The sequence below is a fragment of the Salminus brasiliensis genome, chromosome 22 (assembly GCF_030463535.1).
Source record: "Salminus brasiliensis chromosome 22, fSalBra1.hap2, whole genome shotgun sequence".
In the NCBI taxonomy this organism is placed as follows: Eukaryota; Metazoa; Chordata; class Actinopteri; order Characiformes; family Bryconidae; genus Salminus; species Salminus brasiliensis.
Window position 1 is genome coordinate 20,830,707 of NC_132899.1, and position 22,816 is coordinate 20,853,522.

The 22,816-nt window shown below is 41.4% G+C and overlaps 1 protein-coding gene across 5 annotated transcripts in view; it reads right to left on the reverse strand.

Moving 5' to 3' along the window:
* Positions 1-22,816, reverse strand: part of mprip (myosin phosphatase Rho interacting protein) — a 38,045-nt gene that overhangs the window by 9,215 nt on the left and 6,014 nt on the right. For 3 of the 5 annotated variants that reach the window (XM_072667547.1, XM_072667548.1, XM_072667549.1), the window contains exons 2-16: positions 20,403-20,480; positions 19,671-19,736; positions 14,377-14,528; positions 14,176-14,260; positions 13,849-14,023; positions 13,092-13,551; positions 11,788-11,917; positions 10,528-10,635; positions 8,586-8,642; positions 7,745-7,813; positions 7,541-7,630; positions 6,723-6,832; positions 6,051-6,585; positions 5,284-5,421; positions 2,704-2,757 (exon numbers count right to left, since the gene is read on the reverse strand). In XM_072667547.1, coding sequence (XP_072523648.1) covers positions 2,704-2,757; positions 5,284-5,421; positions 6,051-6,585; positions 6,723-6,832; positions 7,541-7,630; positions 7,745-7,813; positions 8,586-8,642; positions 10,528-10,635; positions 11,788-11,917; positions 13,092-13,551; positions 13,849-14,023; positions 14,176-14,260; positions 14,377-14,528; positions 19,671-19,736; positions 20,403-20,480 — 2,307 coding nt within the window. Of the gene's footprint in view, positions 1-213; positions 2,758-5,283; positions 5,422-6,050; positions 6,586-6,722; positions 6,833-7,540; positions 7,631-7,744; positions 7,814-8,585; positions 8,643-10,527; positions 10,636-11,787; positions 11,918-13,091; positions 13,552-13,848; positions 14,024-14,175; positions 14,261-14,376; positions 14,529-19,670; positions 19,737-20,402; positions 20,481-22,816 lie in introns of all 5 variants that reach the window. The other 2 variants (XM_072667546.1, XM_072667550.1) reach the window with 2 other exon arrangements.

Consider the following 22,816-nt stretch of genomic DNA (forward strand, 5'->3'; position numbering starts at 1 on the left):
ATGGGTTCCTCGACACATAGCCAACACCAAAAGCTACGAGCATGCCGAAGGTTAACGACCATGCAAGGCTGGAGAGGAGTTATATAGGTGAAACGGAAAAGGATGGTAGAATTAGTAAGTGAAAAGGATGGGGAAAGGGTCAAGTCTCAAGTTGCCACAAGGAGATACAAGCCATCACGGATGGAGAACAACAAGGACAAGGAACACCTTGACCTTTAGGTTTTCCAGGTCTTTCGCGTATTTCAGACGAAGTAATGCAGCAGCATCCCCATCGCGATCTTGCCGCTTCATCTCTTCGGTCATGACAGACACCTGCGACACTAGCTTTCGGATCTGTTGCTTGATGGAAGTTGGATCAGGCTTGCCGTCATCTCCAAGGTCAGCTCCATGGAAACCCAACACATCATTAAGCTCAGACATCTCCCGGTTGAATCTCTCCACCAAGACGTTACGCTCTGCTTCTTGCTTCTCCTTCAGATTCTCCATGCACACGGTCAGGGAGTCGATCTCTTTTACATTCTCCTCTGACCTCAGTCTTAGGGTTTCTCCAGCTTTGTCCACTTCTTGCCGCAGCTTAACAGCTTCCTGCTCGTAGGCCTCCCTCAACTCTCGAAGCTCCTTCTTATGTTTAGCTAGCATGTCTTGCAACTGAATGGCCTTGTCCAGAGAATCAATCGGTTCGCCCTCAATCTGGATGTGTGTCACTAGCTTGGAGTCCTCACTGATAGGATTCTGGTGGCTTAACAATTGCTCAAGCTTTAACTTCAGCTCCATGTTTTGCTCTTTCAGCTGAGAACAATTAGCACAGCCAGCTTTGCCCGCATCCAGGACTGAGCGGAATTCAATCCCCTGCTGATGTCTCTGCCGTATTAGAAGATAAGTGCAAGTTACGTCTAATATGGCATCGCGGACACACTGAATCCACGGTCCTTGTTGAGATACACAGCTGGAAAGAGTTAAAGGCAAGGACTGCAGCAGTTCGTTCACAGGTTCACTACCGGTCACAGCAATCTGATTCAACAGGGATACCTTACTTTGCACTGCTTCAGCAACTTCTTTCATAATGACCCCACTAAGCTTATCAAAATCATCATCATCATCCTCCTCATCTGCCAATACACCTTTATCGCCCATCACATCTCCATGTTCAGCGCTTCCCATATTTAAGGATACCTTCTCTTTTACAACAGCAAATGTTTGTTCATCACCTCCTTCACCAGTCTGACTATTCTCAACACCACCTAAAACTCTACTTAAAAGATCACCCTCAAACAATACCTTCACCATTCCGGCCCAACCACTTCCCACACTTTCTTCCCCAATGCCCAGGCTGGGTAGGGTTTTATTTTCCTCACTGACCTTCATCAACACGCCTAACACTTGGTTAAGAGCATCAGACCTTCTTTTGAAACCCTCCAACACTTGCTGAATCGCACCTTCATTGGTCTGCATCAACTCCTGGCACTCACTATTTTCTCTACCTTCTTTATTGCACTCCACCTCCACAGTAACTTTCTCTTGCAACATTCGAATCTCCTCTTTAGCCTCTAAAAGCATTTGGTTAAAAGTTCTTTCGGATGCTTGGTTTTTCATTTGCAGTTCTTTATTCAGCGCTTGAAGGTCTCTGCAGGTCTGATCAGCTGAATGAAGCAACGTTTCCTTTTCAGAAAGCTTGGACTCCATGACCGCTATATGATGTTTGAGCTGCTCCTTTTCCGAAAGAGTTTCGTTTTCCTCATTCTCAGACGCCTGAAAGCCGAGGCCTTTCAGAGTGGCTTCCTTGAGCTGCAGCCTTTTTTCTGTATCTTTTAAACTGTGGCCCAGCACCTCCAACTTAATTAGAGCTTCCTGAAGCTGCTTTGACTTGTCGTCGAGCTCTTGCTCGTAAAAACTCTTAACGGCTGTAACCTCTTTGTTTTCCTTCTCCAACATGTCCTGGTTTTCCCTACCCTGCTGATAAGGGTACCCGCTTTGGAGTCTCTGAAGCTCTGCTTTCAGTCTGTCTATTTCCCTATCTGCCTCTCTCAGTTGGTTGACAATTTCTTGATAACACTGGTTCAACGCTTCGTTTTCACTCGTTAGTATTTCAACCCTCTGAGACAGACCTCGGTTTGTCATTTGGGTAGATTCGTCTCGTTGACAAGGAGCGGTGCAAGGATTTCTGAGACCCTCTTGTCTCTGGACCCTCCCCAGTATGTCCTCCATGGTGATGAGACGAGCTTCATAATTACGAATGCTGTCCCCAGCCTTTGCCAAACTCTTCCGCATCGTCTCGTTCTCCATTTCCTGCTGGTTCTTAAGACTTTCCAAAAGTTCGTGACACTTTGTGAGGTCACCCGACCTATCTTGTTCATTTTTTTCTAGAGCGAAATCAGATAGTACTGAATCACTATGAGAGTACAGCAACTTCATCACCTCCTTAACTGACAACGCCTTACCACAATCTATCAAGTCCTCGAGCTCTCTGATCTTTTCCTCACTATCCAGAAGCACAAAAGTGACTGCTTTTTTAATAGGTGCAGAAGGAAGGATCTCTGAGGTGGAGGTTTTTGTGGTGTCAGAAAAGTGAGGTTCCTTGGTGGACAGGTGTGAAAGAGAAAGGCCAAGCTGTGCCTGCATGTTGCGCTTTTTCAGTTCTTGCAGCTGGAGAAGCTCTTTGGTTTCCTGGTACTTCTTTGTTAAGCTCTGAGCTTGTGAACTAACCAGTTCTGGCCTCTTCATCTGGGGCTTTGTCTCAAGACTCAAAGGTGACTCCAGCTTGGAAAAGGGGGACCAGACAGTTGGTTAACATTCAGCAGAGGTGATTAAGGATCATTTCATTTGTAGATCACATCAATACTTTCTTTCAGGATTCAAAGTAAATTCATATTCAATTACAAATGTCTTTGTCCAGCCGTTAAGGTTAAAGCGAGAATGGACACATCCAGCTTCACTGATTAAATGATGCAGATTAGAGTGCTGGAAAAAGAGGCTTAATGGCCATGGTTAGTAAATCACAGTGCATGCACATTAAATGGTTAAGAGTTACTTCATGAAGTAAGTAATGCAAAATTAGTTCTAGTGGTTTAATCTGAAACAGACTGCATACCATTACCGCAAGCATGTTGTTCTCAACTTCCCATTATGTTGTGGGAAAAGAAGATTTGTGCCAACTACAGAATAAACACGTTAAACAACTGAAATATTTATAGACTAATTTACAGGGATGTCTTGATCCAGGCCTTGAATTCAATCAAAGTCATTTACAGAGTATCTACAAAGTATCTGATCTTACCTGAAGTTACTTAGATCAGTTACAGGTCATTTCATTAGTGATACTTCGACGGTAGTAACTGACGGGAGTATTTTCATTATGATTGTAGTTTCCGTTCACAGTACAGACAAAAAAAATAAACATAATTCTAAGAGCAGAACACCTGCTTTTTATGTGAGGCTAGTTTAATTGAGAGGCAGATAAACAACAACAAAAAATCATATCTCCCTCAAATCACTTTTAATGCCTGAATTGGGACATCCCTACCAATTCAACAACTACAGAGAGACCATGCCTGTTTATAAGCACTGTATACAAATGTTATATTGTAAAATTGTAAATAAGTGCCCATGAGAAAAATTACATAAAAAAAGATATCACAGGCTATCTATGACTGCTGAAATATCCCCAGTTACAATTGGATAAAATCTTAATCCAACCTTATCAACCCCTTCCAAAACTCAAATCTCCACAACCAGCGAAATTGTGTAAAACCTCAAATTAAAGCAAATCATTCTAATAAGGGATATAAACCTCAAATCTATGTAAAAGTATTAATAAGCCTAGTTCTAATGTCCTACTGAAATAAACTTCAACTTGCGATACAGCCAATATGTTTAGTGTAAAAACCATTACTTCGTACAACTGATATGACAAACACACACCTCCATAAATCCATACAACATGTACTTGTAATCAAAAAAACTATTTATGTAGAGCTGTTCAGGAACAAGGTTAAAAGAGACAGATAAAGGATTATTTAAACATGATCATTAATGTCAAGCAGATTTTTTTTAAAGGGTAAATCTGCCTCATATCACCAAATTTCTGAAAAAGTTTACAACCATTTCAGATGTATTTAATATTATAGGGAAATAATATTATTACACCCAAGAGTGTGCAAACCTGTAGTATAGTGTTAGGCTTTTGTATTTTTAGTTTTTTGTGATGAAGTACTGCAAATAATAATAATAATGAATAATAAATTGTTAAAAGTACCTTAAATACCTTAATTAACAACACTGCAAATTAAAAAAAGCATTCCTTCCAATGGTCTAACTTCATAAGAAAACTAATGAAATTAGTAATTTACTGAACACAACTAAAGAAAATATCTTGAAAGGTTTATGCATCAAAAGTAGACATTTTTTCAGAGAACCCATTTTAAGGCAAAAATTAAGAACTTACATTAATCACTGTAAAATAAATTCTAATATTTCATTAAGGTTCAAGCTTAAATTCTTTAACACTATTTTGGGCACAATGACATTATTTCCTAAACATATAAAGCAATTCTAAGATGATCATGGCGGCCTTTGGTGATTTCACATGGATTGACCCTCAACAAGTATTCTTATATTTATACATATTTGTGACAGAGGCATTTTACAACAAAGCACAACGTGATCTCAGTACTCAGTGGATCCCAGGTCTTGTACATTTAAGAGAATGGTGGAATCGAAAGAACAGTGAAGCTCCGGCCTTGCCTGATTAAGTTATGTTTATTTTTGCCTTAGATTGTCTTACTGGTCCATTATTGGCATATCTACCTTAAATTACAAACACAACTAGGGCCTTATATACATTCACAAATTCAGACACACAAACAAATCAAAATAAGTGTACCATTCAATAGGAAATCTTAGAGCAACTAAAATATGAATGTATTTGGGGGATACATTTATTAAAGATACATGACACAGGTAATGTTTTGAGGCAATGTAATGGATAATGTAGCATGCAGTATTAAATTCATTTATATCTGTCATTACTTCTAAAACGACAAGAGAAGGTATAGAGGCAGAAGCAAAAAAGGGAAAATGAATCTTTTCATTTACATGCAAGAGCCTCTGAACATGCAAGGCACATTTTGGCAGCTTTGTAACTGTGATGATAAAGATGGAAGTTTGTTTATTTTCTCAAACTGAGACATGCAAAGTCTGTTTAATGGAAATAATGGCACTTAACCACTGCACAACTCTTGAATATGTACAAAAGCCTGTGATTTGCGAAAATGAACCTGGCCTTACCGGTGAGATGTACCCGACGCGGACCTGCTGCTCTCGTTCTAGAGCAGCTTTGAGCTGATCCTCCAACTCCAATTTGTGGTGGTTTGAATCTGCCAGATGCTGGTAGCAAGTCTCTAATTCGGCTTTCAGGTCTTCTACCTGCAAATTCAGAAAATGCAAAAAAGGCAAAAGTGACTGCAAGTGCCTAGAGGTCAGTGGTTCAGTGACTGTAACTCAGTCAGTTTATGCTTTCTCTAATAAGCTCTATATTGGTTGTTTACTCTTTATTTTTAAAATGGTCACAAAGGTGTCACTTTTCGCACCCCCTGAACAATCCCAAAAAGAGAGATCTGCCAGGGTGAACAATCTTTTAAAGAATCACATAATGAAAGGTTTCTACACCAATTTAAACCTTTTTATTGTGTAAATCTTATTTAATATAAATAACACTGGTTTTTTAAAGAACCTACCACTGAATCTTATAGAAACAAAAAGTTTTTTTTATGGCATTGTGAACAACTGTTTGAGTTTGAAGAGTGTAATGGTGGAAATATTTAGGCTCATTACATTAGATGATTTCATTTCATTTTGATTCAGGCAAAATGTAATTGTAGAATTACATAATAGATTGCAATGATTTTTAAACATTGTGGAGTGTAGCCCACACACAGGTCTAAAACAATACATAAAATGCATAACCATGTGTAAAACTCATGTAGAGCATCATGTAGAGCATCTAAGAATTGGATTTTTTTTTTTACCACTTCAAACGAAACATGGAAACACACCCCCTTTTTGTAGTTCTCTAGTAGCTTTTCAAGTTCAGCTGTCTCTCTGGTCTGTAGTGCTGTGGCCAGAGGCACTCTCCTCTCCTCCCTGATGGGGGTCTTCTCAACCTGCTGCCAGCGCTGCTCAATCTCATCCTCCACTTTCTGCTGCCGCTCCGGGGATGGCGGAGACACAACTCCCACACTCTCAAAGTCCATCTTGCTATTGTCAGTAGTGGGTTCAAAAGATGAGCTCCCAGTCACGCTCTCATACCGCCGCCGCCTCTCCTCCCTCCTCTTATTGCGCTCTGGGTCTGCCAGCTGAGCCTGAAGAGCGTCCACCTCATGAGCTCTCTGCTGGGCCAGGGCCTGTGCTATGGGGCGGAATTCTGCCCAGTCAAAGGTTTTGGATCGGCCCTCGCGCCGTCTCTCTCGTGCACGACTCTTCTTGGGCTCCCGCTCCACAGAGGAGGTCTCGGAGGATGGAGAGTCCTGATTGATGTCGGGACGTGTGAGACTCTCAAAAGGGCCACAAGAAGCATGGTCATCGGTCAGGCTGTCCAACACAGACATACACAGACTTTAGCTTTCGGAAACTTCTCTATTCCGTTACACTAATGAGTGGAAAACCTAAATAAAAGACATGAAATCAAATGTATTTTAGGAAGCCACGCATCAGCAAACCTTACTCACCTAGCAACATCTGGGGCAGTGGAGGGTCGAACATTTTTCATGACCGCCTGAATCCAGTTGCGTCGTATTCCTGCTGTCATGGCAGAAAGGGTGTGCACTCCCTCTTGGGTCTGAAGAGAAATGACATGACAGCATAGTAAGAATAGAAGGTTGATCACTGATGAGCTATTTGTGAAACCACTGGAAATGTCTAAAAATTGCATTTTCCTTTCACGGATTGTTCGAATAACAAATCAATTCAGTTGTTTAGAGGACCATGTAATATTATATTTTGGAAATTCAATTTGTGTAATAATTCTCCACATAAGATAAGATAGTCCTTTATTAGTCCCGCAGTGGGGAAATTCACAAGCAGAGCAGAGCCCATCAGCGTATGTTTAAAAAAAAAAATGGTTCAACTTCAGCTTCCTCAACACATGCCAGTGACGCTTCTGTAGAAGTCCTTATCTTATCCAGTTCTTAAGCTTATCCAGTCACATGTATTTATGAAAATTACAGGCAACTTAAGGCAACTCACAGACACCAAACAGAAACTACTGGGCTGGATATCAGGTTAAACAGTGAAGAATTTTTTTTTTTTTGGAAAAATCCCTTTAAATGAAACAAGGAACAAAATACAGTTATAAAAAAGATTTAAAATACAATTTTTACTTAAAATTTTCATCTTGCAAAGACAGAAGTCTTTTCTGCTGCAAACATTTGGCTTTTTTTAGTAATAAGGGCCAACAGACAAGCACGTTTATTACATTCTAAAAACACATTTTAAATGAAACAACTAATGTCCATTTTATTAGTAGTCTGAACTTTAGGATACTTACATGAATCTGGAAGCCATAGTTTCGTTGGGCTTGATACTCTGTTACATTATAACATGTACTGAGGTCAATTTCCCCATCCAGGTCAGAAGCCTGTTCACAAAAACAAATTATTCAGAACTTTTTAAATAAACATACAAAAAGAGAACATCTATTCAATAATCAAAGCACATGCATAAATCAGGCAGGAGAAAAGACTTAAATTACCTCCTCAGCAATTGAATCCTTGTAGTATCGCAGACTGTGGTCAGTCAGTACAAACCAATACTTCTTCCACTGATGAAAGAAATGGCAGAGAAAGAGTCGACATCAACTCAACATCCAGTCACTGTTTAAACAGAGGCGGTTCGCTTGGAATGCTGTTTGTATCTGATGACTGCATGGGCTTTTCAAGACACTTAGTCTGCTTTTAAAGAAAAAATAATAATAAAAATAGAAACGACCTTTCAACTTTCACCCATTGAAGCATGGCTATCAAAGTCTGATCATGCCCTTTCAAAGCTCTGTGTAGCCCTTTGAGAGTGACGTAAGCAAACATTTGAGCAGGCAACTTTGAAGAATGCGCCACAGAGAAAGGTGACGAGTTTCACAGCAAGAAACGAAAGCCTTCCCATCTTTTGTCGGTGTACATATTTAACAGGAAGAGCTCAGTCTTGCTCTAGCGCTAGTCGAATGGACACAAGGGCAATGGCTGTTTCGCAGGTCTGGCAATAGAGCTGAAAGCAGCTGCTGCAGATGTTCAACCTTTTGATGTAACAGGCCTCTGGTTCAACCTCATGAGTTGGAACTAAGTCGACTCATAAGCGTTTATTAGTTCATTGTTTTAAATACTTACTATTTACTTGGGAGAAAGAACATAATAAAGACCAAACAAGAGAGAGAATGAAAGAAAGAACAAACTGCTCTATCGCAAAAAAGTGCTTTTCCAGTGCTTAAGCTGTACATTGTGTGCTTTTGCTTGCGTACTATTAAAACAGCTATAAACTGCAGGAAAAAAGTTACAATCCTTAAACAGTTTTCTATAAACATGCATGAATTGGTGGTTTACCTGTCCTTGCTCATCAAGTTTTACCATCCAGCCCTTCTTGAAATTCAGCAAATCTGGCTGGAAAGCAGAAAAGAGCAGAACCGTCATGCACATTAACATCAGCACAATGAGGAGGGAGGAGTCAGGCAGTGAGGTCACACAATACTACATGCAGAATGAGCTGTACAAACACCTGGTGAACCTTGCACTGCATACACCAGCTCCTTGCAAGTTTTATCAACAGTTTACTTACTGGAGTGGACACCTGAAAGAGAAGCTGTAGTAACACATTCTCCACAAGCTCAGACATTTCAACAAGGCCGCCATAACCGAACACAAACTGCTCCGTTCTCCTTGGTTCTTTTAGAATTTTGCCCAATATGTGACACTGAGATTTGTGAACAGCTCCAGTCAGGAGCTCTCTACCCGGATGGAGAAAGGGCAGAAGAACACGCACAAACACACACCACATGCTTCTAATGCTCAGCATCTTTACCCCACACCATGTTTGCTGGTCGTGAATAAACCTTTCGGTGATCCACACAGTGGACATAAAACTCACAACAGGCATTTTTGTGCACTGTGCCCGGAAACACAGGGTGTTGAGAGCTTAGAGAGTCAGAAAACAGACATACAGACACACACAGACAGACATACATACACCACCAAAGCATCTAAACCACCACTTATATGCAATTAAACAAACATACACCCATATCCATTCTTGACTAAAAACACCCAGACAGAGCGAAGGAGAAAAGACATGAAGGCGAACAGAAGGGTTTGGAATGTGTGGCTGAATGCAGGGAGGATGTAGTGATGACCTGGGCAGGAGAAGGGAGTATGCTACACCCAGCAGCACACACGGGAGGATTAGGACGTCCGCGTTCTCACAACAACAACAAAAAAAAAAATGCCACAAAGAAACAAGACGGCAACCAAGATTAGTCTCAGCAGAGATACCAGTGAAATTTCCACCAGAAAGTCATTCCACAATACACTATATGGCCAAAAGTAAGGACACCACTTTTAACAAATGTATAAGTTGCACTCATTGCTGACACAGATGTACAAATGCGCACACACACAGCTTGTCTAGTCATAGGACTCAGTATCGCCAATAGAATAGATCAGAAACATGAACCTTTTGGCACCATGCCTAATGCCAGGAGTGGACTACAGGGGTATAACGCCCTTCAGCATTGAGCTGTGGAGCAGTGGAACTGTGTTCTCGGAAACAGTGCTTCATACAATATTTGTAGGATGAGCTGTGGAGTAGGGGATGAGGTGGGGTGGTGATCCTCCAACATTCTAACTTCAGTAATGCTCTTGCTGCGGAATGCAATCAAATCCTCACAGCAATGATACAATATCTAGCAGAAACACTTTCATTAAAACAGTAGAGACAGTTACTTTGACAAAAGCAGGGTAAACCTTTCTCTTTTTTAAACCCTTGACATCAGAAGAAATAAGCAGGTGTCCCAAAACTTTTGTCCATTTAGTATATGTGTATATACTTGTCCATATAGTATATAGTACATATAACACAGAAAGTTTAAGCTTAATGAATGACTGAGGCCGTATATACTGTATACGGTTTCTAACAAACATAACTAAGCTTATAGACTGTATAATGATGCATGTCCACACCAAAACAATGAACATTTTTATGATGCAACAACAGTAGTGCATAAACCTCAAATTCTGTCATTCCTGCTAAACTGAGTCAATCCGTTCAACAACTGAAATGTTCCAAAACAGCAGCCCTCTTTTTCCTAGAAAACATGCCTCTCGTTGACCTTCGAACCTCAGAGAACAACAGAGTTATTGTGAGTGCTTTCTTTCCAAATCCATTCACTTCACACCCTCAGTACACAATGTTCAGTGATAATGTTCCCCTCACAAAGACCAGGCTAATTTTTGGACTCTGGCAGCAAGTCCTAGAGAAGGGGAGAGCACTTACTGTCATGACTGACTCTGTTGTCCTGCGGTCCAGTGACTTGGCTCTTCTCAGTGGTGGCAGGGTAGAATGGTGGAAGTCCACACCTTGTGCGGTGTCAAGCTTCTGATCCTATATATAAAAATATACATTTATAAATAAAAGCAAATAGAGAACAAGCAGACACTTAACCCGTGAATAATTAAAGGTCACATATAGTCCAGAGCCCAGTTCAAACCTTTAAGCAAGATTAGTGTTTCATGTTTGTTCTGTCCACACAAAACCTGGGAGATTTGAGTACAGATAAACCTTTTACCAAGGTCTCAGACTTTAATAATATTTTCTTAAGTTCATAAATTACAAAAAATGGCAGTTATTAGGAACAGTGGAAGTCAACTTGAAGTCTTGCTCATAGAATTGCTAGACAAGCTAATCTGCAGATAGTCAAAGACTAGACTGCAAAAGACCTTTAGGAAGATTTTGCAGAATCTGCAGTGGTGGTGTTGCACTGCTTTACTGTGCAGAGACACCTGCACAAATATGACCTTTACAAAAGAGTAGTCAGAAAAGGTTTACTCTGCCCTTAAACTCAGCAACAAAGATTGTCATCTAAACAACCTTGATGCATTCTGGAAATAAGTCCTGTGGACTAAATTTCATTGAAAAATAGAGCATTGTTCTGACGGACATAAAAAAGAAAAATGTAAAAAAATAAACAACAATACAATAAACTCACATATAATGTATTAATATATAATAACAAACAGCTACATAAACTTTTATTCCATAAACCTCCAGAGACAAAGGAAAGAAAGGTAAAAAGAAGGAACATGTAGAATACAGGATCTTTAAGACACTGAATGTCGTTATTTCACAAGACTGAAACTCAAAACTAACCCTTATGTCTCAAGACATTTACCAAATGGCCCCGGTTTCAAGAAAATGTAAAAACCTAGGCACCACATGGAAGATATTATCATCACAAACCAGAGGCATAAGAATGAAATCCTTTATCAGAATCTATCTTTTTCATTGTTCTGGGTAAACACCAACCTTGCAGTGAACCAGTCTAAGTGGAAACAAAAGAACAGCATTTCAAAAGATTCGTGGCTACACACATGCAGAACGTTTAAGGCCTTTAAACACTTTGTAAAATGTGTAAAATGAGGCCAGTATGCAGCTTACCCTTGCCTAAATGCAAACAACCAGAATGGTGGTAGTAGAACAGGCCTAGCTCTTGCCCTGTTTGTGTGTGAAGACAGAGACAAAACAAGAGTCTTCTACCTGTCTTTGGAAGCGTCTCATTTCACTGCGGCCCTGTCTGGTCTCGCTACGGCCCGTCTCCTCCACCTCCATCCTCTCTGCGTTCTCCAGTTCCAGAGCCTCCAGCTTCTCAATCACATTCGAACGCCCGCTAAGAAAAACAGAGAAAGATGGAGCAGAATTTAAAAACCTGACATTTTGTAAAAGACAACCAGAAGTTTTGGTGGTTTATTCACATGAATGAGGTCTGTTTATTACAAGTGGCTGATGTGGCTAATAAAAAAAAAAAAAAAAAAAACAGAGCCAAAACTAGCTCAAAGAGTGAAGTAAACACTGCATTCCCATTAAATTATATGTTACAGGGAACTAGAACATGCTCACAGTTTACTGTAAACACAGAGTGCCATACTACAGTGAATTACCACACTATTAAAACTACTATGAAGGTGTATCAAATAAACCTGAATACTGAACTCATTTACTTCATCTAATTCCACCTTTTGCAGGAAGCATCTAAAAAGTAAAAGTGCTAACTCTGGCAGTACAAAACACAATATAGGCTTCTCCCCTTACTCGAAAAGACAGGAAGTTGGTTTAGAAAGTGGTGTCTGGAAATATTAAATTGCTCATTTTGAATTTTGCCCTTTTTTGGGGAATGCAGAGTGGTGTTGGTCCTCCTTAAAAGGAAACAAGACAGCTAGTCAGTGAGGTATTTGTGTCACATGACTGCTCTCAGCCTCATTGGCTGCTGGGTAGAGTGGCACAGTTCCCATAAACCCAAATTAAACAAAATGGAAGCGGTCTCTCTCCATTGGACAGGTTCTGAGTTATTTAACTCTCTTTGCCTCTGTGAATAGCTTTCATGAGAAGGGGAATAGGAATGTTCTCTGTGTCCTAACGAAAAGAGAAGCATGTCAGCATCTTTATTTGAAGCGCTCTTCACTAAGGCTTTTGACCTCTGAGCTGTGGGAGAGGAGAATCCCAGAAAGACGGCCTCTTGTCGAGAACTGTTTATCGTAAATGTGTTTACTTCTAACATAAGCAATGTAAAAACTGGGAACTGAGGGTGGGGAACTACTCGCTTGTATTGACCCTTATCCCATGGCAAAAGCATGCGCAACAAGCCCTTGCCGTGGGCAGCCCTTCCGTGTTTCTGTGGCCTAATAAGGTATGTGTAGTTTTACCTCCTCAGCTGGTACCCTCACACATCCTGCCTGCAGTGTGTGGAAGGGGCTGGAGAAGGAGAAGGGCTCCAATCGCAGGATGCCTTTAAAAGGAGAAATAGCGGCAGAAGCTCAAGTGAAAGCAGCGCTGGCTGGACTCACCTCCTTTCTGGGCTGAAGAGAGGCTCTCTGTTCTGCCTCTCGGGGCTGCGGAGGCGGCTGCGTTTCTCAGCTTTGCGGGCCTCGCCCTCGAGGCGGCGTGAGTAAGGGGGGTCGTGAAGGCCCCGAAGAGCACGGACCAGGGGTTCGGTCGGGTGGCTCTCGGTGCTAGTGACTGTGCTGCCGCTGGCGTCCGAGTCCAGGGAGCTCATGGAGCCGCTGATGTGCGACCCGTTGGACAGCAGGCTGCTGCCTGAGGGGAAGGGGTCACTAGGCGCGGGTGACAGGCAGCGTGGGATGCCCCCAAGCTCGCCGCTGTGCCGGCTAGAAGAGCTTCCCGTGGGTGACAGGAGGTCCTGGGGCGGCTGGGAGACCGCCGGTGGGAAGGAGAACCCGCTCCGGTCCACCTCGTCTCCATTCACTGAGCCCTGGTCCGAACCACGACCCGCTAACACTTCCTCAGCTTGAGAGACAGACAGAGATGGTGGATTAGTTTTTTTTGTAGCTATCAAATAATTCATAACAGTTACTGAATAAAAACAGGGGAATCTAAGCTTGTTTAAGTTTATTATTTTTAATAGTAGACAAAAACATAACTTGATGACCCCAATGTTGTGTGTTTGGTTCAGATTTAAATAAAAATTCTTCAATAACATGTTACTTCTAATATTAAAAACAAAATAGTCCACACTACACTCATGTGTTGCAGAATATGTAATTTACAGCTGCAACGGTTTCCCATTCTAAAGTTCTTCCATACCTGCAGAGGGCAACATTGCGCCCTGTGGTGCCATTTCTGTGGAGGACCACACCTGCGGCACATCTGCTTCTCTGTTGTGCAACTCCTCCTGCCATATGATGGAGCTGGAGTCTGGAACCTTCTCGGCTTCAGGGATGCCTGAACCGGTCACAGCTACCTTAGCTGGTCCAGGCTCCTAAGAAAAACATATTGTCCACATTAGCACTTCAATGCTCACTAGCAGCTAACTGATGACTGTCAACGTCACAAACAATGAGTCAAGCTCCAAGTGATTGTACATAGTGTTCAACTGAGGCTCCAACCAAACTAAAAGACCACAGAACTCACCTGCGAGGTTGTCGGCTCCACCTTACGCTTCTTCTTTTGATTCTGCTTGTTGGTCCTTGGATACACAACTAGCTGCTCAGTCCACCTGGTAAGAGACAAATGATCACCTACAGAGAAGTGCCACACAGGGTCTAGATTCCTGCATTCCACCCATGGCTGTTGACTGTGAAAGCCAGCATGCTGTGGGTAACTGCTACATACCCATTGATAATTTCTTTGTTATCTCCTCGGATGTAGTACTCCTGATCAGGCGTGATGATACACAGCGCATTCTTCTGGCCGGTCTTGGGTTCAGCATCAATCACATCCGTGCACAGGTTCATGTTGACAGTTCCCTGTGGTAGTGTGCTGGGCTGTGAGGGGAACCAGATGGAAATGTGCTTTTAGTAAATATCACTATTTCTAGAACCCGAGCCGTTACAAACTGGTCAAGCAAAACCAAACTGTTAGATATTTTACAATTTCAATGTAGTAAACAGTGCACACAACTTCATCCTTACATTAGAAGGCTATAAAACATGACAAAATAATTTCACACACTGGAAATGCTGATAATCAATGATGATCCAATGGCTAAAGCCAACACCTATACAGTAATAATATTTCAGTGTGTATAATCCCAAAGACGTGCCCCGTTAATGCATTTATGAAAGCCTGGCTTTCCTATTTGTACTGTAAGGTCATTACATGGTTAGAAAAACTGCCACGGTCACTAGGACAATTTTCAGCACAGGGGTCTTACGCAGGACTTGTTCTCTTCTGTAAGTGAAGATCTCAGGAACTATGTGTTATATATTTGTAGCAATGATCATGACCCAAGCTCTACAATTATAATATCTGTCCATGTGACTAGCACACCACATATAAAATAGGTGCAAAGGTTTTTCTAATATAAATAGCTATTTATTTTTATTTATAAGTGAGACGTGCACAGCCTTCTCAACAGCACCACTTCTATTTTGCAGTTCCTGTTACAGTCACATCTAAAGGAGAAGAAACGTCACAACACACTCAACAACCTTCAACTAGTTCCTACAAACAGCCCACTGATCTGCACCCAAGCATCCAACGCTGGAGCTTTCTTTGCCAGGGGCCTCAGATTCATGGTGGACCATCTTGCAATTTCTGCCTGAGCTGTTATCAGACATTCTGCGGCCTCTAGATGTAAAACAGGTGCTGTCTTTTCCTGGCTCCTTTTATGGCCATTTTAAGTGATCCTGCTTTATTAAAAGCTGCCAGCAAACCTCAGGGACTGCCAAATATGGCAATTACAGTGTGTCACAGTTACAAACTGCAGCACCGTTTCTGTTTCACTACACAGAGTGCTTCTGGGGGGAAAAAATCTGGGTAATGAGACACCAGCAGTGGAAGAGACACAGGGGTGTATAATAAAGAATACCGCGTCACTCAGCACAAAGCTTCGAGAGAACGGGAATGGTGAAGGTGAATGATGTTGTCATATCGAGTATCACGAGAGACAGTGAGTACTATAAAGCATGAGGTGCTCATATGCCAACCAGCGCAGTTTGTAATGTAGGTAATGTATATGTGGCGAAAGTTCACCCACAGTTTGTTCCAGATCTTTGCACGGCCCATTGGAAATCTTTAAGCAGCTTCTAGATAACAGATGTAAATATGAGGCAATACAGCTGAAGTCATTTGCTGAAGTCAAAAAGGCACGTTCTAGTGTTATCGTACACAGGCTAAAGGATAGCTATACTGTCAGAGTATGAAATGTCTGATCTTGGCAACAACACAAAGAGAGCAAGTCTGCCAAGTCTGCCATTCATACGTTTTACATTATCTTGAGGCAGATTCCAAAACACGGGATCAAATACCATATCCTTCTATTGTCTCAATGTTGTTGTTTTTTTTAACTAACTGATTATTTTTAGACGTGTTATTATGGAAAATGAAAACATTCTCAATGACATAAATTGTAGGGAGTATTAAAAAAAATGTAAAAAAATGTAAAATAAATAAATAAAAAAGGGGGGGAGGGGGATAAAACCCATTTTTCTCCTCTAAACAAACATACTGGTTGATAATCTCCAAACGCAAGCTAATTCTACACTGTTGGTGTTTCACTGCATAGGGAAAAACCTTAGGCATGTCAGAAACCACAACGCCGGGTAACCGCACATTTTATAGACATGTGCCTCGGCTTGCTGTACATTCAATCAGAACGCACAGAGTTTCAAGGGCAAAAGACTGAAGACAGTGTGTTAATGTTCCTCCCTCCGATGCACCTCTGAAATATGTCAAGGTAATAAAAAGGCGGCATTTAATTCAACAACTGGCATTCAAGTCCCCGTCGGTCCATCGCTCTCAGAAGCAAATGAAGTGTTCCCGCTGACTCTGGAACATCTGTTCCATCAGAGGCTGCTTTAAAACTAGCACACTGATGACCCTCTGCCCCTCTGTCTTCTCCAGACGATTTGATTTGGCCGTTCTAAACTCAGGCTCTGGTTACAGAAATAGGTATTGTGGTGAGGCCCTCGGTGGAATGAAAATCTCAGAGCATATTTTACATTTCCATGTGGTTTTAGCGGGCTAATGTTCTCAGAGTATAGCAACGTCACCAATAGCCCTCTTAGCAGTTTCACCAAATATGGGCATATCAGGGGGGAATGCTCTTCTGAGCCTGGACGCAGCATTCAGAACATCTCCATCTAGCAGCTAAAACAGGCTGCTTCAAGAGCTCGGCAGCCCGAAGCCGGCAAACACGATGTAATGTTTACAGCGTTTAATGCTGAGCCTGGTAGATGAATGGTTGTTGTCTGCCAGGTCCTCTTTAGCTGAACTGACAAGATATGGAAACAAATTTGGGATTAGTGGGATTAGCAGTATAAACCTGCTCTAAACCTTTTCAACCATATTCAGGCACATTTAAGGCAGATGCAGTTAATGTTTATTTGAACTATGGGGAAAAGTTGCTCATGGGGAAACCCAAGCAGTTCAAGTTTACTAAGGTGAATCAACACCTTGAATGAGTTTGAAAGATTCAACAGAGAATATGAAGTCTAATTTTCACTGAACATAAACATCTCAGAATGACGAGAAGAAATCTGTGACCATTCAGAATGTCTGGCTTGCACATGCAAGGTCCTTTTACCAGCAAAAACAAGAGAAAAGCACTGTTGTTACTGATATAATGATTCACAAAATTCAGAATTTGCGGCCTGGATTCAAAACATTTTTCCATGCAGCAAAGATAGAGAGACTGCAAATGTCCCTTTTCTTAAATGGTCTGGATTGTGGAAATTTAAATTTCACTGCCTTTATTGATATAAAGCCAAATTATGTGTGTACATTTAGTGTATATATTGCCATTTTGTTCTTATATGTTGGCTATTATTACGTATTACCTTACTTAATTTAGATTATTTTATCTGTGTCTGCTTTGCTTATCTTATTTTATATACTCTACTTTCTTTCCTGTTCTACTGTTTTATGTTTGCAGACAGTTATCAAAGCAATTCACTGCTAGTTGTACTGTGTAAAACTACGTATGTGACCAAGAAAATGCTGAACTTTGATAAAGCAGTTTGACACCTATCTTTCCTCAGTCCATACTGTCCATATATGGAAACAAAGTCTCAACAGCCCGTTTTGAAATCCCTGTTTCTCTAATAGTACGAAAACAAACTCCTTTACATATCCCCACCTTTTCAACGTAGTTTAGATACGCCCATTCACACTGCAGCTCTCAGAAGAGGGCACAGTATAGGACAGCCTGAGATGACTTTGTTCACTTAGTCTTAAAGGTAACAGAAATGTACCTTTAGTAAATTTAGCAAACAAACAAAACAAATCTCTGATATGATCCAAGGAGGCACCACCACAACTTACAGGACTTCTCACAACTGCTTCTTCCCACTGTAAATAACACACAGTCAGTCAAGAGACTGTATTATCATCTTCCTGTTATTTTACTGCAGGAGTGTTAGCCAGCATGCTAAATGCTACCTTACCTCAGACATTACCCACTGCCCCGATTATGGCTACATACAGTTACATATACAGTTTTATACAAAAACTTAATGTTTGTGGGAACAAGTTAGCAAGCCTGAGCAGAGCTGAACAAACCACACACTGTCCCAAACATGACAGTTCCACATAGTTTTATGCAAAAGAAGTGTGTGTTGCTGTACTGTGGTGAACATATAACGTCAGCATCATCAGGTTCACTTTTGGTTTTTACTGTTAATGGGAGCTGCGTCTGCTGGCCTGCTAATTGCTCAGTTAGCTTCGAGCTAAGTGCAGCCCCACACAGAGATCCAGCCATGGCAATGTAAAGTGAGGCAGTAGCTTAATACACACCTACTCAAGCAAACACACTATGACAGATTAGGATGCACCCCAACTTAATACAAGGCTTGAGCCAATTGATAATGGCATCATGAATTAGGAATAGCTTGCATCTTTCATGTTTGCCAATCAATCTGGATGATTTACGTGTCAGAAAATGTGCCGTCCACAGCGCTAGGATTCACAAAAAGATTCACATTTGTAATCAGAAAGCAGATTTTTGGCATGCCCTGCAGTACATTGCACAGAATCACACACAACTGTATGATACGTTGATCCACTGATCCACTTTTGTCATTTATTAAGACTTACGTAACCCTCTCAATTTATTATTTTTAATTTCGGCGGCTTCTCCTTCAGCGTGCAAGGCAGATATTTTCCTGACCTAATTTCCAGGCTTTTCCTGAGGGCTTCCAGCACAGATGAAAAGCCTGTGAAGACAATAGGCCTGACAGAATTTTCATAGTCTTACAATTGAAGGAAAAACTATAGTACTCTGAACTGATGTTCACGCCAGCTGCTGAACAGCTCTGTAGTTTTCCCTTCGGAGTCCGCAAAAGATAACATGACATCAACCAGGCAACTTCCAGCTCACCGCTATCTGCCGGCTACTACACATGCAAATAATAAACTGCCCACTATAAACTAACACTCCTGCATTCGCTGATAGAGACCCAAATTGGGCATTATCAGAAGGGCTCTGGGGTTTGCAGGGGTACAATGCTGAGGCCCTGTGGCTCTCGATCTTCATGACAGGTCCGTGTGTGGGCCTCACTGTTTACATACAAACGCTGTAATCTCTGAGCTGATCAGGCAGCTAATTTGGTCACCCATGTCACATTCCAGCGAGTCAAACAGGCTAAGCAAGGCTTTCGTTAGTCCAGGCTCCCTCCCTGTGATGCTGCTATAGGATCCTTCACTTCCTCTTTTCACTCCATATGCTCTCTCGCATGCATTTTAACGAGCTAGGAACCAATAAAGGCAGTTATAAATAACCTCCCTTTTTTATTGAGAAACTATTAAGAGTTGTCTTCATGCAGTGCTTGGACTTAGACCATTTTTTATAAACTGCTAATCTTTTGACTCTTGTAAGAAAACTGACTGGCCATGTATGGTCATTAGAGAAATGTCTGACAGCATATGCACACATCTTCAGAAACAGTAAGGAATTTCCCAGAGCTTACCGATTCATCCAGGGCGAAGCGCAAGCAGCCATGTTCATAGAGGACAAAGAATCGCCGCTGCCATTTCTGCAGTAAAGGAAGTTTTATAAGAGTTATTAAAAGAGCTCTCCCGTGAAGGAAAGTATCATATATTAATGAGGATGCATAAATACATCAGCTTCAGATCAGTATTGACATTTGTTTAAAAATACTAATAGACATCCGGCAGATTTTAGATTTGACAGACAACTCTAAGCTATATTTGATGATGATTTTATAAGTGGGCCACTAAGCAAAACATTTATTTTACTGCACCTGTAACCCTTCATGCATATTAATGTCATCATCAACAGATCTGCACATAAAAAATTATCAGATATAGCCCAGAATTTCTAAATCAAGGCATCCCTACACATTCTGACAGCTAGTATTACACTACACAGCACTTAGGTCCACTGCACACCAGACGAAGTAAACACACTGTGCTAGCTGTGTATTTCTTCCTGTGGGGCAGCAAAGTATGAGTGGTTTCCGCATGCTAGTGCACATGTTTAGATCATCTTAACCATACTCCATATACAATAATATGGTATAGGGAAAACACAAAACATCATGCCATCTTGAGTGCTTATGAGCTTCCTACTTATCTCCACTGCATTTTGTCAACATTGCCATTTTATGATCAACTACTATGCATGGCACACAAGAGACTGAGCAAAATAGCCCATTTCTATCTTGTATCCAAATACTTACCCGAGATCTATGCATTGGATTGTCGAAATCCGTTCCCTCTGGAGCCAAGCACAGCCATCCCCCATAGATAGGTTTGGCCTGGGAAGACATGATAAGACAGAAGATGCTTCATCAGCAACTGCGCGGAATACAAATGTGAGAACTGAGCAGTGTGCATTATAGGATGTAAGCCAGACTCTTCAGGCTGGTGTTACAATAACATTTATCAGGGGCTTTTTTACCAGCCAGCTTCCAGATTCCACAACAGAGCTCTGATAATTGTTGAAACATCACAATCACATTTCTTACGGTCAGGATAAATCTAGAAGGATACAGGTGAGGGAAGAGGAGGGCAACTGTCGCACCCATTATGTAGAGATCTCAAATCCATAACATATAAACAAACATCACCACATAGCTTAATAGGAGCTTATCAGCCCTAGGGCATTGGCACTAGAATGCAGATACAATCAAGCAACTTGGGGTTCATGCAGAAACACACAGAAGATGTGAATATCTGCAACGATTGCGTTGAAATTCAGAATCTTCAACTGCATCTAGCTATTACTATTTAACATACCTGTCGTGCTTACACCTTATATCTACTAAACAGCAAAAATGGAGACAGTTGAGAGGTTTCTGCAAGACAGTGTTCATGCCTTTTCCAAACTCCTGAGCAAACAACTGTACAGATTTCCTTCGCTTTGTCTTTTAGGATTATTCAGACTGTTTTAATGCTCAGCTCTAACAAAACACTGGAAGCAGGTTCCAGTATCAGCGCAGGCATATGCAGCAGTGCAGGACCAGACAAGTCTACATGGCTGCATTAGCCACGTCAGAAAAGCTGAGTATGATTAGCATTCAGCTGTCTGTCGCAAAAAAAACACAGCATTGGTGAAAGTAAAAAATGTCCTCTCTCTGCTCTGTAAACTTCTGTGCAGAGCAATTAAAACATGCTTCATCTATAACCACTCATCATTCAGCTGAATTGCCTTAAGCAGTTGATCTTAGTTTAAGGACGCGACTGAGCTCCACACAAACTGTTTTTAACTGTTTTCATGTTGCGTCCGGAGGCTAGCAGCCTTTGGCTAATGTTAGCTACACGTTTAGAGGTTCTTTTATTTATTACTAAACCCCCTGCACTATTTACAGGATGCACAGAATCAACCCTTATTTCAACAGCTCTCTCTCTCTCTCTCTCTCTCTCTCTCTCTCATGACCTTTTTAGGCGACACTAATTAAATTAATTAACTAAATATGCAAATTAACTTGTTCAAGTTAATCATCAATTTATCAGTAACTGCGGCTGTGATCTGAGAGTCGAGTTTAGTTAACGGGCTGCAGTGTTTTTAGTTCCACCTGAACAAGTGACTGAAATCAGCCTGGTTTTTGGGTACATAATGGACTGCTTAGCGGCGGAAATGCTGACAAATCACCAGCCAGCTCAAACCCCTCCATTCAGAGGGGCTCCGCAGCTCAGTGGTTAGAGCCCCCTTTTTATAAAGCAGGGGTCATGAGTTCAATTCTGTTGCCTAAAGGTCAGAAAAACAGGCTTGGAACCAGAAGGTTGCTGGTTTGATCCCTAGGACTGGCACCGACAGCTGAGGCGTTCCTGAGCATGACGCCTAACCGCTAATTGCTGAGGTGGCTGCCCACTGTCCTATTCACTAGTGTGTGTGTTCAGGGTAATGAATGGATTAAGTGCGGAGGTTGAATTCCAAGCACTGCTGTGCAATGGTGGTAAAATATGCTTAATCTTATTCTAGCAACAAAATAATAATAATAATAAGGCAGCATAAAATGCAACAGAGGTCTGGTTCTGGAGCATCGATAAACTTCAATATCACTACGTTTACTGAATGTCTCGACATCACAGTCAAGATTTTATTTTATTAATAAAGATCAAAACACACTGAGAACTGCTACTCTACTGATGTCTTACTAACCCGATACTTTGTTTTCATTGGACAGACAGAAACAATACTTCCAGAAAGAAGACCCTTTTTATGATAAGCTTTTTTTAAGCTTTTCTTGCAAACAATCTAAAGCATCCAGCAAATGACAGGCCTTGCAGTAACTTGTCATCTCCTGGATAACATGGAACTGAAGAAACTAAACACAAACCACTGGTAACAGAAACACAGCTATTTCATGGGTATTGCATCACGGCCAAAACGCTCATTATCTATACAACACTGCTTAAAAAGTAGCCTGAAAGCAATTTCATGGCACATCAAGACACAACGCAGCTGCTGACGAGATAAGCGATTTTTGAGAGGCACACCAAACCAGGAGAATCCAAAAAAAGAACTGGGACCAACAGCTCCTTCCTCTTTCGAGGAGGGTGAAAAGGCACAACAAAACACAGCTGTGAGTGCAGTGTTGCAGTACTGCTGAGCCACAGGGCCAAGAGAACGGCGGCACGCCCCTGCACT